General features: G+C 50.5%; 1 protein-coding gene across 2 annotated transcripts; it reads left to right on the top strand.

The window, feature by feature from the left end:
* The first annotated feature begins 2,329 nt into the window (after nt 1-2,329).
* Nucleotides 2,330-18,435, top strand: LOC134355890 (TBC1 domain family member 30-like). 2 transcript variants are annotated; one of them, XM_063066416.1, is made up of 6 exons: nt 2,330-3,083; nt 8,377-8,438; nt 11,577-11,665; nt 11,756-11,877; nt 14,300-14,476; nt 17,641-18,435. In XM_063066416.1, exons 1-6 carry the CDS (start codon nt 2,927-2,929, stop codon nt 18,330-18,332), a joined length of 1,299 nt encoding a protein of 432 aa, XP_062922486.1. In that variant the 5' UTR covers nt 2,330-2,926; the 3' UTR covers nt 18,333-18,435. The 2 variants fall into 2 exon arrangements, with proteins under 2 accessions (XP_062922486.1, XP_062922487.1); XM_063066417.1 differs by lacking the exon at nt 2,330-3,083 and adding an exon at nt 7,178-7,226.
* The last annotated feature ends 1,637 nt before the right edge of the window (nt 18,436-20,072 follow it).

Below are 20,072 nucleotides of genomic sequence, written 5' to 3'. Positions count from 1 at the left end.
AAAGACGTACCAGTTGGTAGGTTGATTGTCACTGTAAGTTGTCCTGTGATGGGGCTATGGTTAAGTTGGTGCGTTGCTAGGCAGAGCAGCTTAATGGCTGGAAAGGCCTGATCTGCGCAGAATCTCTTAAAAAAAAATATCTTCACTGCTCTGGATGAGGGGGAGTTGTCTTCTTGACGGCTGCAGTGCTTCTGGTAAAGGTGCTCCCTCAGTGCTGTTGGGGAGGGAGAGCCAGTATGTGGAACCAGTGATAGTGATGTATTTCCCCATCAGGGTGGAATGGGACTGTAGGTGGTGATGTGTCCCTATGACTGTTGACCTGTAGGTGGGGTGGGGGGGATTTGTCAGAATTGCCCGCAGGTATGGAAGTGTCCAACAATTATTGTTGGTTATAGTCATAGAATCATTAATAAAAAGCACAGGATCAGGCCCTTTGGCACAAATCATCCATGCTGACCAACGTTCTCAGTTAACTTAGTCCAATTTGCACATGTCCCTTTGAACCTTTCCTATCTCATATACCTGTCCAAATGTCCTTTGATGTGCTTCCCTCAACCACTTCCGTATTTGTTTATTCTGATACAGTGTGCAATAGGCTCTTCCTGCCCTTTGAGCCTCGCCGCCCAGCAATCCCCCGATTTGACCCTCGCCTAATCACTGGGCAACTTACAATGACTAATTAACCTGCCGATTTGGACTGTGGGAGGAAACCACCCCATGCAGTCACGGGGAGAATATACAAACTCCTTACAGACAGTGACGGGAATTGAACCTGGGTTGCTGGTGCTGGGGAGTGCTGTGCTCACCACTACGCCACAGACCACACACTGAACAAAGAAGTCCTCTTTAAATCTCTCATCTAAAACAAAAAACAAATTTCATGACATATGTGGGTGATGATAAACTTAATTCTGATATGGGTCTCTATGGTGGACTGAGAGTGGGAGGGGACAGGGAGAAGGGAATTGTGGTTGGGAAAAGGGGAAGGAAGAGGGGAGGAAGGGGGAAGCACCAGAGAGACATTCTGTAATGATCAATAAACCAGTTTATTGTTTGGAATTAAATGACCTTGTCTAGTGTCTCAGGCCTGGGTGTGTCTGCACCCACACCACCCCCCCCGCAACACTCCTTCTCTGCCACCTGTCCCACACCCCTCCACCCTTGCCACTCCCGCCAGATTTACAACTCGCTCTCCACTCCACATTGACAAATACAGTACTGTGCAAAAGTCTTAGGTACCCTAGCTTATGTGCTGTATGTACCTAAGAGTTTTGCACAGGACTGTAACTGATATACTGTAGAAAATACGCAGGACAGGACAGCACGGGACTGTAACTGATACACTGTAGAACATACGCAGGACAGGACAGCACAGGACTGTAACTGATGTACTGTAGAAAATATGCAGGACAGTACAGCACAGGATTGTAACTGATGTACTGTAGAACATACACAGGACAGTACAGCACAGGACTGTAACTGATACACTGTAGAACATACGCAGGACAGGACAGCACTGGAACAACCCTTCGGCCGATAATGCTGTGCAGAACTAATTAAATTAGTAATCAAATACCCAACAGAACTAATCCCTTCTGCGGATACCAAAGCTCAAAAGCATCCAAAGTACATATATGTCACCGTATAGAACCCATATTCATTTTCTTGTGGGCATTCACAGTAAATACAAAGAAACACTATTGAACCAGTGAGAAACATCACACAAGATGGACAAACAACCAGCAAAAGACAACAAAATATGCAAATACAAAAGAAAAGACAGATATATAGATAGAGAGATAGAGAGGAAGAGAGAGAGAGAGAAGAGGGAGAGGGGAAGGGGAGAAGGAGAGAGATAGAGAGATAGATAGAAATAGATAGGGATAGAGAGATGGAGATAGAGAGAAAGACAGAAAAGAGAAAGAAAGAAACAGAAGAGAAAGCAAAAGATAGAGAAAGAAAAACAGAAAGAAAAAGAACAAGGGAAAGAGAAAGAAAAAGCGAAAGAGAGAAAGAAAGAGAAAGAAAAAGAAAAGAAAAAGAGAAAGAAAAAGAAAGGAAAAGCGAAAGAGAGAAAGAAAGAGAAAGAAAAGAAAAAGAGAAAGAAAAAGAGAAACAGAAAGAGAAAGAAAACAGAAAGAAAACAGAAAGAAAGAGAGAGAGAGAAAGGAAGAGAGACGGAGCTAGATAAATGGATATCGACAACATGGATTGTAGAGGGTTCAGAAGTGAGTCTACAAGTTACGGAACCGGTCCGGTGTTGCGGGGACACCCTGGACGTCCATGTGCCCGTTGAACGCCTTTATCTCATTCGGCTGATGTCACGGGTGATTTTCGGAAACGGGCGGTAGTGTGCACCGTCTACAAAATTCAGGGCCAGCGGATGAAAGGGTATATACAATACGTGCCTACTTTCCGGAGAGAGCTTCGTGCTGACCCCGGCTTGCCGCTGCCCTGCAGCCGAGCCGCTGTTCTGTCCTGTCCCGGGGACAGGGCTCGGATGTGTCCCAGCCGCCAGTTCCCGGCCTTCTGCCGAATCTCCGGGACTGCAGATTGCGGCGGCTCTTCAACTCGGAGTCCTGACCTCTCCTCTTCCCGCAGCCGCTGCCCGACCCGCTGAGCCTTTGTGTTCCAGCCCCCCACCCATTCCGTCCTCTGGGGCGGGGGTCTCCCGGACACGGCGTTCTCGGACGTCTGAGCCGGGGCTCGATGCGCAGCCGGCGAGGAGCACTTTACGGCCACCGACGCTCTCAGCTCCGGCCGTAACGTGTCTCCGGCCCCGGGAAGGCGCGGATCGCCGCGGAGCCGGTTCCAAACACGACAGAAAGCGGAGGCACCGCCGAGATTTCAAGGAGCGGGAGAGCCGGGTGCTGCGCCGCTGTCACGTCCCGGGCTGGTCGCTGGTCGCAGCCCCCCGCCCCGCTGCATGAGCCGCGTCCGGAGCCCGGCGGTGGACCAGTTCTCGGCCGGAGGCAGCGCTCGGGCGAGGAACCGGAGTCTGGGCGACGTCCTCAGCGATGTCCTGTACAAGCGGACTTGCATCTCGCGGTCTGCGCCCCGTCTGCGCTGCAGCCTGGAGCAAGGTAGAGAGGGGGTCGCTTCATGAGCCGGGTAGGGGTGGGGTGTCTCTCCTCCTCACCCTCTCCCCCCCCCCTCCCTGTCCATCTCTCTGTCCGTCTCCCCCTCCCTCTCCTCCCTCTGTCCGTCTCCCCCTCCCTCTCCTCCCTCTGTCCGTCTCCCCCTCCCTCTCCTCACTCTGTCCGTCTCCCCCTCCCTGTCCATCTCTCTGTCCGTCTCCCCTCCCTCTCCCTCTGTCCGTCTCCCCCTCCCTCTCCCTCTGTCCGTCTCCCCCCCTCTCCCTCTGTCCGTCTCCCCCCCTCCTCCCTCTGTCCGTCTCCCCCCCTCTCCTCCCTCTGTCCGTCTCCCCCTCCCTCTCCTCCCTCTGTCCGTCTCCCTCTCCCTCTGTCCGTCTCCCTCTCCCTCTGTCCGTCTCCCTCTCCCTCTGTCTGTCTCCCTCTCCCTCTGTCCGTCTCCCCCTCCCTCTCCTCCCTCTGTCCGTCTCCCCCCTCTCCTCCCTCTGTCCGTCTCCCCCTCCCTCTCCCTCTCCTCCCTCTGTCCGTCTCCCCCCTCCTCCCTCTGTCCGTCTCCCCCTCCCTCTCCTCCCTCTGTCCGTCTCCCCCCTCTCCTCCCTCTGTCCGTCTCCTCCCCCCTCTCCTCCCTCTGTCCGTCTCCCCCCTCTCCTCCCTCTGTCCGTCTCCCCCCTCTCCTCCCTCTGTCCGTCTCCCCCCTCTCCTCCCTCTGTCCATCTCCCCCTCCCTCTCCCTCTCCTCCCTCTGTCCATCTCCCCCCTCTCCTCCCTCTGTCCGTCTCCCCCTCCCTCTCCTCCCTCTGTCCGTCTCCCCCTCCCTGTATCTCTCTGTCCGTCTCCCCCTCCCTCTCCCTCTGTCCGTCTCCCCCCCTCTCCCTCTGTCCGTCTCCCCCCTCCTCCCTCTGTCCGTCTCCCCCCTCCTCCCTCTGTCCGTCTCCCCCCCTCCTCCCTCTGTCCGTCTCCCCCCTCTCCTCCCTCTGTCCGTCTCCCTCTCCCTCTGTCCGTCTCCCCCTCCCTCTCCTCCCTCTGTCCGTCTCCCCCTCTCCTCCCTCTGTCCGTCTCCCCCTCCCTCTCCCTCTCCCTCTCCTCCCTCTGTCCGTCTCCCCCCTCCTCCCTCTGTCCGTCTCCCCCTCCCTCTCCCTCTCCTCCCTCTGTCCGTCTCCCCCTCCCTCTCCTCCCTCTGTCCATCTCCCCCCTCTCCTCCCTCTGTCCGTCTCCCCCTCCCTGTCCATCTCTCTGTCCGTCTCCCCCTCCCTGTCCATCTCTCTGTCCGTCTCCCCCTCCCTCTCCCTCTGTCTGTCTCCCCCCCTCTCCCTCTGTCCGTCTCCCCCCCTCTCCCTCTGTCCGTCTCCCCCCTCCTCCCTCTGTCCGTCTCCCCCCCTCTCCTCCCTCTGTCCGTCTCCCCCCTCTCCTCCCTCTGTCCGGCTCCCCCTCCCTCTCCTCCCTCTGTCCGTCTCCCTCTCCCTCTGTCCGTCTCCCCCTCCCTCTCCTCCCTCTGTCCGTCTCCCCCCTCTCCTCCCTCTGTCCGTCTCCCCCTCCCTCTCCCTCTCCTCCCTCTGTCCGTCTCCCCCCCTCCTCCCTCTGTCCGTCTCCTCCTCCCTCTCCTCCCTCTGTCCGTCTCCCCCCTCTCCTCCCTCTGTCCATCTCCCCCTCCCTCTCCCTCTCCTCCCTCTGTCCATCTCCCCCCTCTCCTCCCTCTGTCCGTCTCCCCCTCCCTCTCCTCCCTCTGTCCGTCTCCCCCTCCCTGTCCATCTCTCTGTCCGTCTCCCCCTCCCTCTCCCTCTGTCCGTCTCCCCCCCTCTCCCTCTGTCCGTCTCCCCCCCTCCTCCCTCTGTAGGTCTCCCCCCCTCTCCTCCCTCTGTCCGTCTCCCCCCTCTCCTCCCTCTGTCCGTCTCCCCCTCCCTCTCCTCCCTCTGTCCGTCTCCCTCTCCCTCTGTCCGTCTCCCCCTCCCTCTCCTCCCTCTGTCCGTCTCCCCCCTCTCCTCCCTCTGTCCGTCTCCCCCTCCCCCTCCCTCTCCCTCTCCTCCCTCTGTCCGTCTCCCCCCTCCTCCCTCTGTCCGTCTCCCCTCCTCTCCTCCCTCTGTCTGTCTCCCCCCCTCTCCTCCCTCTGTCCGTCTCCCCCCTCTCCTCCCTCTGTCCGTCTCCTCCCCCCTCTCCTCCCTCTGTCCGTCTCCCCCTCCCTCTCCTCCCTCTGTCCGTCTCCTTCTCCCTCTGTCCGTCTCCCCCTCCCTCTCCTCCCTCTGTCCGTCTCCCCCCTCTCCTCCCTCTGTCCGTCTCCCCCTCCCTCTCCCTCTCCTCCCTCTGTCCGTCTCCCCCTCCCTCTCCTCCCTCTGTCCGTCTCCCCCTCCCTCTCCTCCCTCTGTCCATCTCCCCCCTCCTCCCTCTGTCCATCTCCCCCTCCCTCTCCTCCCTCTGTCCGTCTCCCTCTCCCTCTGTCCGTCTCCCCCTCCCTCTCCTCCCTCTGTCCGTCTCCCCCTCCCTCTCCTCCCTCTCCTCCCTCTGTCCATCTCCCCCCTCTCCTCCCTCTGTCCATCTCCCTCCTCTCTCTCCGTCTCCCCCCTCTCCTCCCTCTGTCCGTCTCCCCCTCCCTCTCCCTCTCCCTCTGTCCGTCTCCCCCTCCCTGTCCATCTCCCCCTCCCTCTCCTCCCTCTGTCCGTCTCCCTCTCCCTCTGTCCGTCTCCCCCTCCCTCTCCTCCCTCTGTCCGTCTCCCCCTCCCTCTCCTCCCTCTCCTCCCTCTGTCCATCTCCCCCCTCTCCTCCCTCTGTCCATCTCCCTCCTCTCTCTCCGTCTCCCCCCTCTCCTCCCTCTGTCCGTCTCCCCCTCCCTCTCCTCCCTCTGTCCGTCTCCCTCTCCCTCTGTCCGTCTCCCCCTCCCTCTCCTCCCTCTGTCCGTCTCCCCCTCCCTCTCCTCCCTCTCCTCCCTCTGTCCATCTCCCCCCTCTCCTCCCTCTGTCCATCTCCCTCCTCTCTCTCCGTCTCCCCCCTCTCCTCCCTCTGTCCGTCTCCCCCTCCCTCTCCCTCTCCCTCTGTCCGTCTCCCCCTCCCTGTCCATCTCCCCCTCCCTCTCCTCCCTCTGTCTGTCTCCCTCTCCCTCTGTCCGTCTCCCTCTCCCTCTCCTTCCTCTGTCCGTCTCCCCCTCCCTCTCCTCCCTCTGTCCGTCTCCCCCTCCCCCCTCCCCCTGTCCGTCCCCCCTCCCCCTGTCCGTCCCCCCTCCCTCTGTCCGTCTCCCCTCCCCCCTCCCTCTGTCCGTCTCCCCCTCCCCCCCTCTGTCCGTCTCTCCCCTCTCCCCCCTCTGTCCGTCTCCCCCTCCCTCTCCTCCCTCTGTCCGTCTCCCCCTCCCTCTCCTCCCTCTGTCCGTCTCCCCCTCCCTCTCCCTCTGTCCATCTCCCCCCCTCCCTCTGTCCGTCTCCCCCTCCCTCTCCTCCCTCTGTCCGTCTCCCCCTCCCTCTCCTCCCTCTCCCTATCTCTCTCCCTCTCCTCCCCCTCCTCCCTGTCCCCCTCTCCTTCTCTTTCTCCCTCCCCCCTCAGCCCCTCTCCTCTCTCTCTCTCTCAGCTCCCCCTGTCTCCCCTCTCTCTTTCTCCCTGTCCCCCTCTCTCTCTCTCTCTCCATCCGTCTCCCTCTCCCCCCTCTGTCCCTCCCCCTTCTCCCCCTCTCTGTCCCTTTCCCCCTTCTCCCCCTCTCTGTCCCTTCCCCCTTTCTCTCTGTCTGTCCTCCCCTCAGCCCTCCCTAGTCCACCCCACCCCCTTGGGATAGGTATGTGGATGGTAGTGGTGTGCAGGGCTAAGGTCCCCGTGCAGGTCGATGGGAGTAGGCAGTTTAAATGGTTTCAGCATGGACTAGATGGGCCAAAGGTCCTCTGTGCTGTACTTTTCTATGACTCTGTAACATGGTTGGATGAACGGAGAGCGATCCCGGCGTGAACATCCATGCTCCATCTCCGGGACAGTTAGGGACCTCATTTCCTCGGCAGAAGTTTCTTCTGCAGAGCACCCCTCCCTCCTACCCAGATCACAAGCAGGAGAAACTCTTGCACACAGAGACAGTGTCACAGACAGATTACTTGCACAAAGAAAAGAATGGCCGGGTTCTAGAAGCTGTAGGATGTGCTGTTGACCGTGGAAGTCTCCCAGACAGAAGGTGAGGGGCTCCCCGTTGAGCCTCTGTTTGACCTCATTGTAACAGTTCAGGAGGCCACACTCAGAGGTCAGAGTGCGACAGTGCAGGGCTGGGGGTTAGTCCTGAGGGCTGAGGTTACGTGCTCCACAAGGTGGAATTGGAATTGGTTTATTCTGAAGATTGACGGTAATATGTCGCATTTACATCGAAACATACAGTGAGACGTGTTGTTTGCTTCAATGACCACAACGGTCTGAGGGTGTGCTGGGAGCAGCGCCAACGTAACATGCCTACAATTCACTAACCTTAACCCATATGTCTTTAGAATCACAGAAACCGGAGAAAACCCATGTGGTCACGGGGAGAACGTACAAATTCCTTACAGAAAGCTTCGGGAATCAAACCCTGAGCGCTGGCATCGTAAAGTGTCACGCTGACTGCCACACCATCATGCATTACTGCTCTCTCCAGCGACCTGCGTTCAATTCCTGAGGTAGTCCACAACTGTCGCCATACTTCTGGCGTCAACATCGCACGCCCGCAACTCAGTACCCACTTCACACCCCATCCACTCTTCCATTTCGCCCTGCACCACTGTTCCGTACGCGCAGAGCAAGAACGACAGCGGTGGAGTACGATCGGTAACTTACCGCGCAGGAGCAATGAAGCAGGTCTGCCAAGATGAAAACGGGCAAACTCGAAAGCCTGCGCAAAAAGAGAGAGCCCTCCATGCCTAGGAGCCCGATCGATTCACGATGCTAGAAATCGGCTGCATGTGGGCTTGCCGTGGTCTTGCAGTCGATCCGATTGTGGCTCATCTATCAGCATCGGTGCTCCGGTTTCCCCTCACACCCCAAAGGCGTTCAGTGCGGCTTAAGGTTAGTGAGTTGTGGGCATACTGTGTAGGCACTGGTGATGCTGGTGAGCTGCCCCTAACACATCCTTGCACTGATGCATTTCACTGTATGTTTTCATCTTTCAAAGTATATGTGACGTATACAGCCAATCTTTAATCTTTAGTTTAGATGGGTACCTCGGTTGGCATGGATGAGCTGAGCGGAAGGGCCTGAATGACTTGACTGTACCCGTTGTTTTCTCTCTGACGTTGCTGAACTGGAGCTTTGGCAGAAGTCAGATCTGTTGCTGACCCGTCTTTGCAATGTATCCGCAGGTGCTGACCCGCGGCTGACGAAGAGCACCGAGCGCGTGACGGATGAAGATGGATTTCAGCAGGTTTGTGGCAGCACGGTTTCCCGTGGCGGGCGCATGCACCCGTGTGGTACTGTGGGTGAGGCAGCGCGCTGAGGGTCAGAGCAGTGCCTGGCCATGACCAGCTTTAACCACAGAAAGTTGAACCAAATATGCCTGGCATTCAGCATCTTTCCAAAATGTGGGGAGGGAAGGGTTAAATTGATCTTGGAGTAATATAAAAAGTCAGATAAACATTGAGGACCGATGGACTTGTACTGAGCTGAACTGTTCAATGTTTTATGGTTTATGTTCTCGGATGTTTTTTTGTTGTGGGTGTCGTGCAACTTGAATCTGACTATTTTATAGATTTTTTTGAATGGCCCCTGAAGCCGATGAACACTAACCTCACTGTAGGAGCCATGTATCTATTTTCTTTCTGCCTGTATTGTATTTTGCGTTGTGTGTACCATTATGGGCAATCTGTCACATAGGTTGGGGATGGGGTGTGATGGAAGCAAATCAGTACAGTTACATATTCACGCTTTGTCTAAGCTCAGTTTGGTCCGGTTAGAGCCAGGGACGAGCCACTGGCTGATACTTTTTTGTTGACCATCAGATCGGTTATTACGCTACCACTTAATACCACTAACTGCTTAAGTACATTAATTGGAAAGTAGTTATACCGTTTAGTATCGTTGTATCACTAGTTTTAGTTTCGTTACTTATTTATTACTGCATGATTGTTCGTCTTTGCTGGTTTCGTAATAAAGGATCAAAATATGTTTTTTGATTTTGGAGCAGTGCCTGGTAATGACCAGCTTTAACCACAGAAAGTTGAACCAAATACTCCTGGCATTCAGCATCTTTCCAAAATGTGGGGAGGGAAGGGTTAAATTGATCTTGAACTAATATAAAAAGTCAGATAAACATTGTGGACCGATGGACTTGTACCGGGTTGGAACTTAGTTATTTGGAAGTGTGTCGTACGGTGTCAACTCCCGTATCAGTCTCTGAGCAGTTTTGGTTTGTTTTCAAGTAACTTCGACACTCATTGACACTACTTATTTAATATATTTATATTGATGTCTGTATTTCTTGTTGTAATGTATAGTGCCTCCTTGAGGCATCATCTCTCGAAGACGTCTTCGCTGGGGAGGCTAGTGCCAACGACGGAGCTGGCTGAGTTTACAACCCTCTTTAGCTTTTTCCGACCTTCTGCATTGGCGCCTCCATACCAAACGCTGATACGACCAGTGGGAATAATCCTCACGGTACATCCCTAGAAATCTGCGAGTGTCCTTGGTGACATTCCGAACCTCCTCAAACTCCTAATGGAATACAGCCGCTGGTGTGCTTGCTTTGCAGTTGCATCAATATGTAGACTCGTATCTTTGCAAAGAAAAACATCAGATGGAATAGCTGAGGGGCGGAAAAGTACAGCTGATGAACACTGTAATAAAAAAACTGAGGAATGCAGGAAAAATATTCTGCACAGACAAATCTATTGGGCCATGCACCTGCTCTCAGCATTTTGGATAGCGAGTAGAGAGCTTCAGCCTTCGATGTTAATGTTAGTCAGATATACTGTAAACAGTCCCTGAAGTCATTTCATTAGCAGGATTTGAAGTTAATGGCTGCGTGTAGCCCACAGACAGTGAAGCTCAATTAATGTTCATCGACTGAAGTGAATGCTATTGGCTTCTCATTTCAGGCCATTAGTGTTAAGTGTGACCACACGAGTTTCCTCTGGGCGCTTTGGGTTCCTCCCACATTCCAAAGATGTACGGGTTAGGGTTAGTGAGTTGTGGGCGTGCGATGTCGGTGCCAGAAGCGTGGCGACACTTGCGGGCTGCCCCCAGCGCAATGCCAACTGGTCTCGGTAAACTGGGTGCCTACAGATCCACCTCCTTGGCTGAACTCTCTGACTGCTGGCTTACACACTGTGCAAACGTGCATCAAGACCGGGTTCATTTTCACTGACGTTTGACATGAAATTTGTTGTTTGCCACAGCAGTGCGGTGCAGATGCACGAATATCTATATGTAACCAAAATAAATAAATAAATAAATAAATAAATAGTGCAAAAAGAGGAATTTCAAAGTAGTGTTCATGGGTTCATCGTCCAGGAGGATCCCAACTTTGCCGTAGGGTTTGGAGGCTTGTGTGCCTCAGTGACCCAGAGAGCCATGTTGGCTGGAGTCAGGGCTTTATGCTTTGACTCTTGGTAGGGTCACCCATGGGTCAAAGGGTAGAGGTCAGACTAAGAGTGGTCCACCAGTCCTCCAGATTCGGGGTTCAGCTCAGGGGTAACAGCACTGACTGGTAAAACAAAACTGTTACGGAAACAGCAATGAAGCATCCCTCTACATCTGCGTACGACGTTATTCCAGAGTCTCCACCCGGGACTTGCATGGCTGACAGTGGTGAAAACCGAGCTACTGGCCTGATGAAGGAAGCCCTGAACACCGCTGGAGATGGAGGAAGTTCACTGCTGCTCTAAACGCCAGCGGCGTAATGGGCAGTAGGTTCATGGGTTCGTGGACTGTTCACGAATCTGCTGGCAGAGAGGAAGCAGTTGTTTCTGAATCATTGAGTGAGTGTGTGTGTGTGTCTTCAGGCTCCTGCACCTCCTCCCTGATGGCAGCGGTGAGAAGAGGGCATGTCCTGGCTGATGAGGGCCCTTAGTGATGGATGTGCCATCCTGTCTCTTCGAAGATGTTCTTGACGGTGGGGAGGGTTGAGCCCAAGATGGGGCTGGCTGGGTCTGCAACCCCTCACAGCCTCTGCGATCCTGTGCATTGGAGACTCTATACCAGGTGGTGATGAGACCACCTTAGGAATTTCCATGAAATTCGGTAATATACTGAATCTCCTCAAACTCCTAATGAAGTAGAGGAACTGACATGCCTTCTTTGTGGTTACGTCCATGTTTTGAGCCCAGGATAGGTCCCCAGATGCTGGTACAGAAAATGACACAGGCCCTGATGCAGAGATCAACATGAAACATCAACTTGACCCGTCACTTCTACAGAAACTCGACCTGCTCAGTTCCTCCAGCTCCACATTCCAGTGTCCGAAGCCTCCATGCCCACCTGTCCATGTATCCTCTGTTGTCCATCGCCAGTAAACTAGAACTGTGCTCTGGGTACACGTGACGAAGCACCGTTTCATGTCTTGCAGGCTGTGTATTCGATGGCGACGTTTCCCTTTCCAAAGGTCAAGGACCCGAGAGAGAAGTACAATCTGCAGTTAAAGCTTGCTCCTTCAAGGTATTTTCATGCACTCTTTAAAAAAAAATGTTTAATTTTCTAATTCTGACGCTGTAGGAATTTGATGTGAGTTTCCTGCCTTCCTTACAGCTGTCACCCAGATGAATCTACAGAGAGGAGAAACTCATCAAATGGGTGTAGCAGCCACTGCAACGTCATCATGTCAGATAGTTACTTACGAGCACAGAATCCACAGAACTGGCACCCAGCAGGTACCAGGGCTATATTAATCATTCACCTCTTCTCTCACTGTCCTTGCTGGTCTTTTTACTGTTTACTGCTTTTTATAGTAAATTTTTGAAACTCAGAAACTTTTCATTTCACTATTTTTGAAAGCATCTTTGCTTTACAGATTTTTTTTCAATGTGCCTAAGACTTTTGCACTGTTCTGAAGCTGGCAGTTGTGTGCCATCCAAACGGATCGTTCCACACCTAATTACACCGAGCAGTAGAATGAGGAAACAAAACGCAGAATAAAGAGTTACAGCGATAGAGAGAGTGCAGTGCAGGCAGACAATAAGGTGCAAAGGCATAACGTGAGGTCAAGAGTCCATCTTCGTTGTATAAGAGACCTGTTCAAGTATCTTGCCTCAGCGGGATAGAAACTGTCCCCGAGCCTCATAACTTTGAGGAAAAATTACAGAATGGTCACATCATTAAAGGAGGCATTTTCAAAGTTCAAAGTAAATTTATTATATAAGTACCTAAATATCACCTTATATAACCCCGACAACACACACAAAATGCTGGAGGAACTCAGCAGGCCAGGCAGCATCTATGGGGGAAAAAATAGTACAGTCGACGTCTTGGGACAAGACCCTTCGATTCTTTCCATACAAGCTGCTGAGTTCCTCCAGCGTTTTGTGTGTGTTGCTCGGATTTCTAGCATCTACAGACTTTCTCCTGTTTGTGATGTACAACCCTGAGATGGGTTTTCTTGTGAGCATACTGAATAAATCCATAATGGAATAATAACCAATATAGAATCAATGAAAGACCACATCAAATTAGGCGTTCAACTGGAGTGCAAAAGACAACAAACTGCAAATACAAAAAGAAAGAAAGAAATAACAATATTAAATAAATAAGTAATAAATATTCAGAATGTGAGATGAAGAGTTCTTGAAATTGAGCCCATTGGTTGTGGGAACATTTCAGTGATGGGGCAAGTGAAGCTGAGTGAAGTTATCCCTTTTGATTCAAGAGCCTGATGGTTTAGGTAACTGTTCCTGAACATTAAGTATGTTACCAGCTCTCTGTATGAGCATTCTAGCTTGCCACAGTCTCCCACTCTCCTGACAGCAGCCCTGGAAATTCTTTTATCTTATCCACCTCCATTTAAATACCAATTTGAATTACAGTCTGGAGCCGGTATATTTCAGCTGCTGCCTGTGGTGATGTGATTGAAAATCGGGACTTTTCAAAGTTAAAGGCAGAAAGTGAGTGTGTTAAATATTAACAACGGGTTGTAAGTCTCACCGAGGCCACCTTGCCTTTCCCCCCTCGTCGTTTGATTCTGCTCCACTACGGTTTTAAGGACATTGCGCTTGAATCAGTCAGATTAGCCAGTAGGAAGGGGCACCCTGGCAGTGCAGAAGGGTTTTCAACCCAGCTGAAATGTGGCATCTCTGAGCTGTAACAGATCAAAAGCACACACAAAATTGTACAGATAGTGTGAAGGTGGTCCGTAATAAGACAAACTATCTGTTGGATGGAATCAGCAGGTCAAGGTGGTGTAAGAATTCGGAATGCAGACAATATAATGCAGATCTCTTCCATCCTAGATATTCTCTCTTTTCCCCCCTCCCTTTGGGCAGAAGATACAAGAGTCTGAAAGCCCATCTCCCCAGGCTCAAGGACAGCTCTGTCCCGCTGTTATGAGATTCTTGAATGAATCTCTTGTAGGATAAGATGGATCCTTAACTTCACTACGTACCTTGTCATGACCTGCATGTTATTGTCTGTCTGTACTGCTCTTTCTCTGTAACTGTAACACTTTTTTCTGCATTCTGTTTTCCTTTGCAATACATCAATATGTTGTTGTAATGAAATGATCTGTCTTTACTAAAGGAGATATAAGGCACTCTTTCCCTCTGCTAGCCTGCAGGTCACCCTTGGGCAAGGTGTAGCACCTGTCCGATCAGGCTCACGTGAAGCCAAGGGAATGGGTAGTGCATATTACAAGTCCTGGTTATGCGACCACTGACTCTCTGATAATCTCTGAAGAGTATTGATAATGGCTGGGGTCACCTGTCTTGTAAAGACACTGCCCAGAAGAAGGCAATGGCCACCACCTCTGTGGGGAAAAATTGCCAAGACAATAATAGTCATGGAAAGACCACGACTGGCTACATCATTTGACAAGATACATAACGAACTAATTAATTGATCTGTATGGACACTGTATCTCTGTGCATGTGACTATAATATCCAATTACCCCCTTAACTAGCAACTCCAGCTGAGGCAACGAATCACGTGCACCTTCTCCAACCAGCTCATCCGCCGAGTTCCTGCAGCATAATGTTTGTAGCTCCAGATTCCAGTCTCCTGCAGACTCCTCTGTCTCTACGATACCGAGAGTTTGGTCAACGTGTGCTTGTGGAAATAAAGCATTCGCTCTTATCTTTCGCCAGCTCAAAGTGAGAATCGAAGTGCCTGTGATGTGGTTTGGAGCACGGCTGGCGACAGCGTACCGCAGCGTGAAAGCGGGTTGGGTAACAGCGCGCGAACGGCGGGACCTGTGGTGAAGCAGCAGGACTCCGAAGCGGCCAGGCCCCAGCAACAGAACCAACAACTGACCCCCAAGCAAGGTAAGAGGTTGAACCCCTCGATTACCACAGGCACCAAAGGTTGAGCGAGCTTGGGCTTTACTCCTTGTAGTGAGGGAGGATGAGAGGTGAGATTGGAGATGTACAAGATGATAGGAGGCATAGATCGAATGGACAACCAGAGACTTTTTTCCAAGACAGAAGTGGCTAATCTTAAGGTGATTGGAAGAAGGTATAGCCAAGATGTCTGAGGTAAGTTTTTTACACAGAGGGTGGTGGTGGTAAAGGCATTTAGGAGCATTTAATAGATAGGCACGTGGATGATAGAAAATGGAGGGCTATGTAGGAGAGAAGAGTCAGATTTATCTAGGGTAGGCTATCAGGTCAGCACAACACTGTGGGCCGAAGGGCCTGTACTGTGCTGTAGTGTTCTACGGTTCTCAACCTGGACCACGCTCAGAGACTGTCTCCATAGCTCGCTTCAGATCTACTTCCAAAGACATGCAAATCTCGGAAGAAATTCCTCCTCATTTGCACCTTAAGTTATTCATCTTGACTCATTTGATATTCACTATACTATCACTGGGGCACTAGGGATCCTAAGGTTGTTATAGTCAGGGAAAGGTAGCAGGGATAAGCTCCCACTACCTATTAAATGCTTCCAATGGCGTGTGTCTCAAATAGCCTCGGACAACCAAGTCATACCCCTGGCCTTCATGTGGCGTAGCTACTAAGCCCAGCAGAACTGTTTCTACTGACAGAAGGGGCAAAGGCGGGTTACTGGTGTCTTAAAACCAGTCACTTTGGGCAGATGCAGCTTGTTAGCCATGGTTGGCAGCTCATCTAGGAGAAGGAAAACTCTGGTCTCAAACCTCCGCTGCCTTGTGGCTACACCCACTCATGGGGGGCTTCAGGAATAAACCTCAAGGGAAAAATCCAGAGCTAGAGCCCCTAGAGTTTAATTGTGACTGTCAGCTCCTGTGATATTGCTGGTTCCAAACTGTATCTGTCTCTGCCATTCCTTTGGGCTCATCAGATGTGTGGAGAGGGGAGCTTGCTACATGGGCAACAGCTTGCTCTCCGTATCGTACTGCCCTGGTTTGTTTATCTGGGCAGCTAAGATGCAACGTCCACGGTCGACCCTGACCGACGGAGGCCACAGAAGGCACTAGGGCTTGTAGTGGAACAGAAGGACCAAGGAGTACAAGAGGTATAGATTGAATGGATAACCAGAGATTTTCACCCAGGACGTAAATGGCTAATATGAGAGGGCTTAATTTAAAGGTGATTGGAGGAAAGTATAGGGGTTAGTTTTTTTTTAACAGAATGGTGGGTGTGTGAAACACCCTGCAGGGGTGGTGATAGAGGTACATACATTGGGGATATTTTAGAACTCTTTGAAAGGCACATGGATGAAAGAAGAACAGAGGGCTATGTAGGAGGGATTGGTTAAATTGATGAAAGATCAAAGTAAGTTGAAAATCAAAATACACATATATCACCGTATACAACCCTAAGATTCATTTTATTGTGGACATACTCAGTAAATCCAAGAATCATAATAGAACCAATGAAAAACTGCACCCAACGGGACGGACGGACAAACAAACAACGTGCAAATAACGGTGCAAATACAAGAGAGAAAAAATAATGATAAATAAATAAGCAGTAGATATCAAGAAGATGAGATGAAGAGCCTTTGAAAGTGAGACCATAGGTTGTGGGAATAGTTCAGTGATGGGGCAAGTGAAATTGAAATGAAGTTATCCCCTTAGAGATCCCAGAGCTGATTGAAAGGTTGGCACAACACAGTGGGCTAAAGTACTGGTCTATGTACTCGACTGCAATAACAGACATGCACATAAATCATGATCTGTGTCTGTGTGAATGGACTTAAATTGCTTTAAGCATACAAAGAATTTTTCCTACCTATTGGTAACCAAATAATTGTTGCATGTACCAAGATGCAGTGGGAACCCTGTGTTTGCCATCCAGACAGAGCACTGAGTACAAAAGTACATCGAGGGGGCACAAATGGAAAGACATGGATGAAAGAAGTGTGGAGGGCTATGTAGGAGATTGATCCTAGAGTAGATTAAAAGGTCAGCACAACACTGTGGGCCAAAGGGCCTGTACTGTGCTGAATAGTTGTATGAAAACAAAACAGAATATGATGTTTCAGTTATAGAGGAAGTAGAGTGCAGGTAGACAATGAGGTTCAGGGGCCATGGTGTGGTAGATTATGTGGTCAGGACTTTATTATATGAAGGGTCTGTTCAAGGGTCTTACAAGCTGTCCTTGAGTCTGATATGTGTGTTCACAGGCTTTTGTATCTTCTGCCTGATGGGAAGGGGTGGGAGAAGAGAGAATGGCCCGGGTGGGAGAGGTCCTTGATTATGTTGGTGCTTTATGATTCAGTATTTAAACCAGGGGTTCCGAACCAGGGCTCCATGGACAACTCAGTTCATGGTAGGGGTCCATGGCATAAAAAAAGGTTGGGAACCCCTGGTTTAAATGGATCTACCAAGCTGTTGTTTTCTGCAACCATGTATAATAGAACTGAGAAAGACCTGTGTTTCATTAGTCCGGATGAAGGGTCATGGCCCAAAATGTCGACTGTTTATTCCCCTCCATAGATGGAGAGCGGTGGAGTGTAGATATATCTCTACCAAAGGACATATTAGGCGCTCCTTCCCTGCACTAGCCTGCAGGTCACCCTTGGGCAAGGTGTAGCACCTCCTGATCAGGGTCACGTGAAGCCACAGGAGCAGGTGGTGGACGGTCGTATGAGCAGCTGGTGCAGATCACAAGTCCTCTTTATGCGACCACTGACACCAGGCAGACAATCTCTGAACAGTATTGATAATGACTGGGGTCACCAGTCTTGTAAAGACACTGCCCAGAAGAAGGCAAAGGCAAACCACCTCTGTAGAAAAATTTGTCAAGAACAATCATGGTCATGGAAAGAGCATGATGCCCAAATCATCTGACGTGACATATAATGTTGGTGAATATTTGCTTCCTGACTTTGAGTCCCTCCAGCATTTAGTGTGTGTTGCTCTGCCGTTCTTTATCTGGGATTTATAGTTTGAAAGACTTTTGGTTGACATTGTAATTTAAGGAAAGTGGGATTGATTATAGACAGCAAGCTCCCAACACCAGAAGTAGACATAGTTAAATGGCTCGGTTTCTTTTTTTCGTTGCAGACAGCTCTGTTCCCCAGTCTCCTGGGATACCGTTTAGTTCCAGTAAGGCGAGAGGTATAAACCATTTCCTCAGGGACCAAAAGCTGAGGAGCAGCAGCAAAAGCAAAAATAACCAAGTTCACCATGCTCCCAGTCCCAGGACAACTCAGGCGGGACAGAAGGAGCGGAGGAACAAGCTGGCCGTTCCTTGGTGTTCACAAAGGAAGATGTGCCAGAAAGGGCTGGTCCGGAAGTCGAAAGCCAGGTCGGGCTGTAGTGACACCGTCGGTCTGCTTGAGGAGCAGACCGACGGCAGCAAGGCAGAGTCCTCCAAAGGTGACCATTGCATCCATGAAGAAGGCTGGAACACTCCGGGAATTTGCTGGGAGCAGGACGGGAAATTCAGCGAACAACTAACAGGCTTCTTATTTGACGCTGACGGCTTGTCGGGGGTTGAGAGTTTGTTGAAAGCTCTTCGCATGGTGGAGCAGCACCAACATTTAACATCAACAAGACCGACACCGAAGCCAAACCATTTGGAATTTTCCACAGAGAAGGATTTCGCTGCTTTCCCTGATCTGAAGGAGAGTCCCATCAACGCTAGTCTTCCAGGATATCTCTGCTGCAAGTCCCTCGGAGAAAACAATTCTGGGATTTGTAGGAATGTGACAAAGGCCAAACATCCAAAAGAGTTTGAGAAGAAATGCTGCTGACGTGGTGAGGAGGGGGATGTGGGCGGATTTCCTTGTAGATTACCTTGGAAATTGCATTGTAATTGGCCGATTATCAACAGCATGTCTTAAACCAGCTATTAAACATTTCCCAATCAAAACTGGTTTTACAATTTATAATGAAATTTGTAATGACATTGCTCTTAGATGTCTTTAAATACATTTAAATTTTTTTTTCTAATATTTAGAATTTTAGAATTAGAATTAAGCCCATCTCCACTACTCGGACATAGGCTGTCAACTATAGCTTAACTTTTCAGGAACAGCTTCTTCCCCTCCGCCATCCGATTTCTGAACGGACATCGAACCCATGTACACAACCTCACTATTTTCCCTCTCTTTTTGCATTACCCATTTAATTAATTATTTTTTAAAAAAATATATACTTATTGTAATTTATAACTTTTATTATGTACTGGAATGTACAGCTGCCACAAAACAACACATTTCATGACATATGCCAGTGATATTAAACCTGATTCTAATGTTGTCCCCAGGTGTAGTCATCTAACCGAAGATCCCTTCCTCTCCTGAAGATGAGGCCTTTAGAGATTCCGTTGGTGCTGCTGTAGCACTGGGCTTTTACGGGATGGGGTGACGAGCCCAGTGTCCAACACATGGGCTTGGGACCATCATGGTGGAGTTTTTTAAAAAATGTATTCAAATATTTTTGTTTTAAACACTGGTTACTGATGACTTGCTGTGCTTCTGAATCATACAACTAGAAACAGGCCCTTCTGCCCATCTACGCTAATCCCATTTTGTTTGTGTTCTCACCCCCCCATCTTCAATTCCACTAATGCCCAACGACACAAGGGGCAATTTACAGCGGCGAATTAACCTACCATTTGTCGATAGCGGAACTCACCACTACATCACTGTGCTGCCCCAGTAAAACCAGTTCCAGACCTTGTTTTATGTCGTGGACTGTTACCACTCTGAGTGGTCCATGGACCCCCGGGTGGTAATGCCTGCAGTAAACAGGGTCGCCAAACACAAGCAGAAACTGAGACCCACATTACTTGAGAGGTTTGCAGAGGGAGATCCAGAGGGGTGGTGTGAGGATTTGGGAAGTCAAGAATTCTCGGCTATCTAGAACTTGAAGTGCAGAAGTGAGTGGTTATCCAGAGGGTGTGTCTCAGAGGTATACCTTCTTCCCATTACCATTGTCAGGGAGGAGATGCGTGAAGCCCAATGTCAGTGATTCAGGAACAACTTCTTCCCTGTCACTGTCAGATTTCTGAACAGTTCATGAACACTACATAACTACTTTTTACACTTATTTACTTTGTAAATTATAGTTATTTTTGTCTTACACTGTATTTTTGCTGTAAAACAAGAACTTTCATATTTACTAAATGGGATACAGCTCAGAATCGGCTCGAGCCCTTTGAGCTGCGCTGCCCAGCAATTCCCGATTTAATCCTAGCCTAATCACTGGACAATTTACATTGACTAATTAACCTACCAATGGGTACATCTTTCACTGTGGGAAGAACCCAGTGCACGGGGGCGGGGGACCTGAATCATGGGGAGAACGTACAAACTGCTTACAGGCAGCAGTGGGAATTGAACCCGGGTCGCCTGTACTGTACCTGTGCTAACCACTACGCTACCGTGTCGCACTACACAGGGGAACGTCGACTCCCCTGTATAGTGCGACACTATACAGGTTAGTGATAATAAACTGGACTCTGTTTTAACAATTGTAGGGCTGGAGGA

Source organism: Mobula hypostoma, chromosome 13 (genome assembly GCF_963921235.1).
Source record: "Mobula hypostoma chromosome 13, sMobHyp1.1, whole genome shotgun sequence".
NCBI lineage: Eukaryota > Metazoa > Chordata > Chondrichthyes > Myliobatiformes > Myliobatidae > Mobula > Mobula hypostoma.
The sequence above is the reverse complement of the archived record's forward strand: the minus strand, read 5'-3'. Positions and strand labels throughout refer to the sequence as shown.

Bases quoted from the DNA above. Each gene is read 5' to 3' on its own strand.
- LOC134355890 (XM_063066416.1), top strand. From the start codon at position 2,927: ATGAGCCGCGTCCGGAGCCCGGCGGTGGACCAGTTCTCGGCCGGAGGC. The intron at 3,084-8,376 runs GTAGAGAGGGGG...ATGTATCCGCAG, and splicing joins GCGCTGCAGCCTGGAGCAAG to GTGCTGACCCGCGGCTGACG. The intron at 11,878-14,299 runs GTACCAGGGCTA...ATCTTTCGCCAG, and splicing joins ACAGAACTGGCACCCAGCAG to CTCAAAGTGAGAATCGAAGT.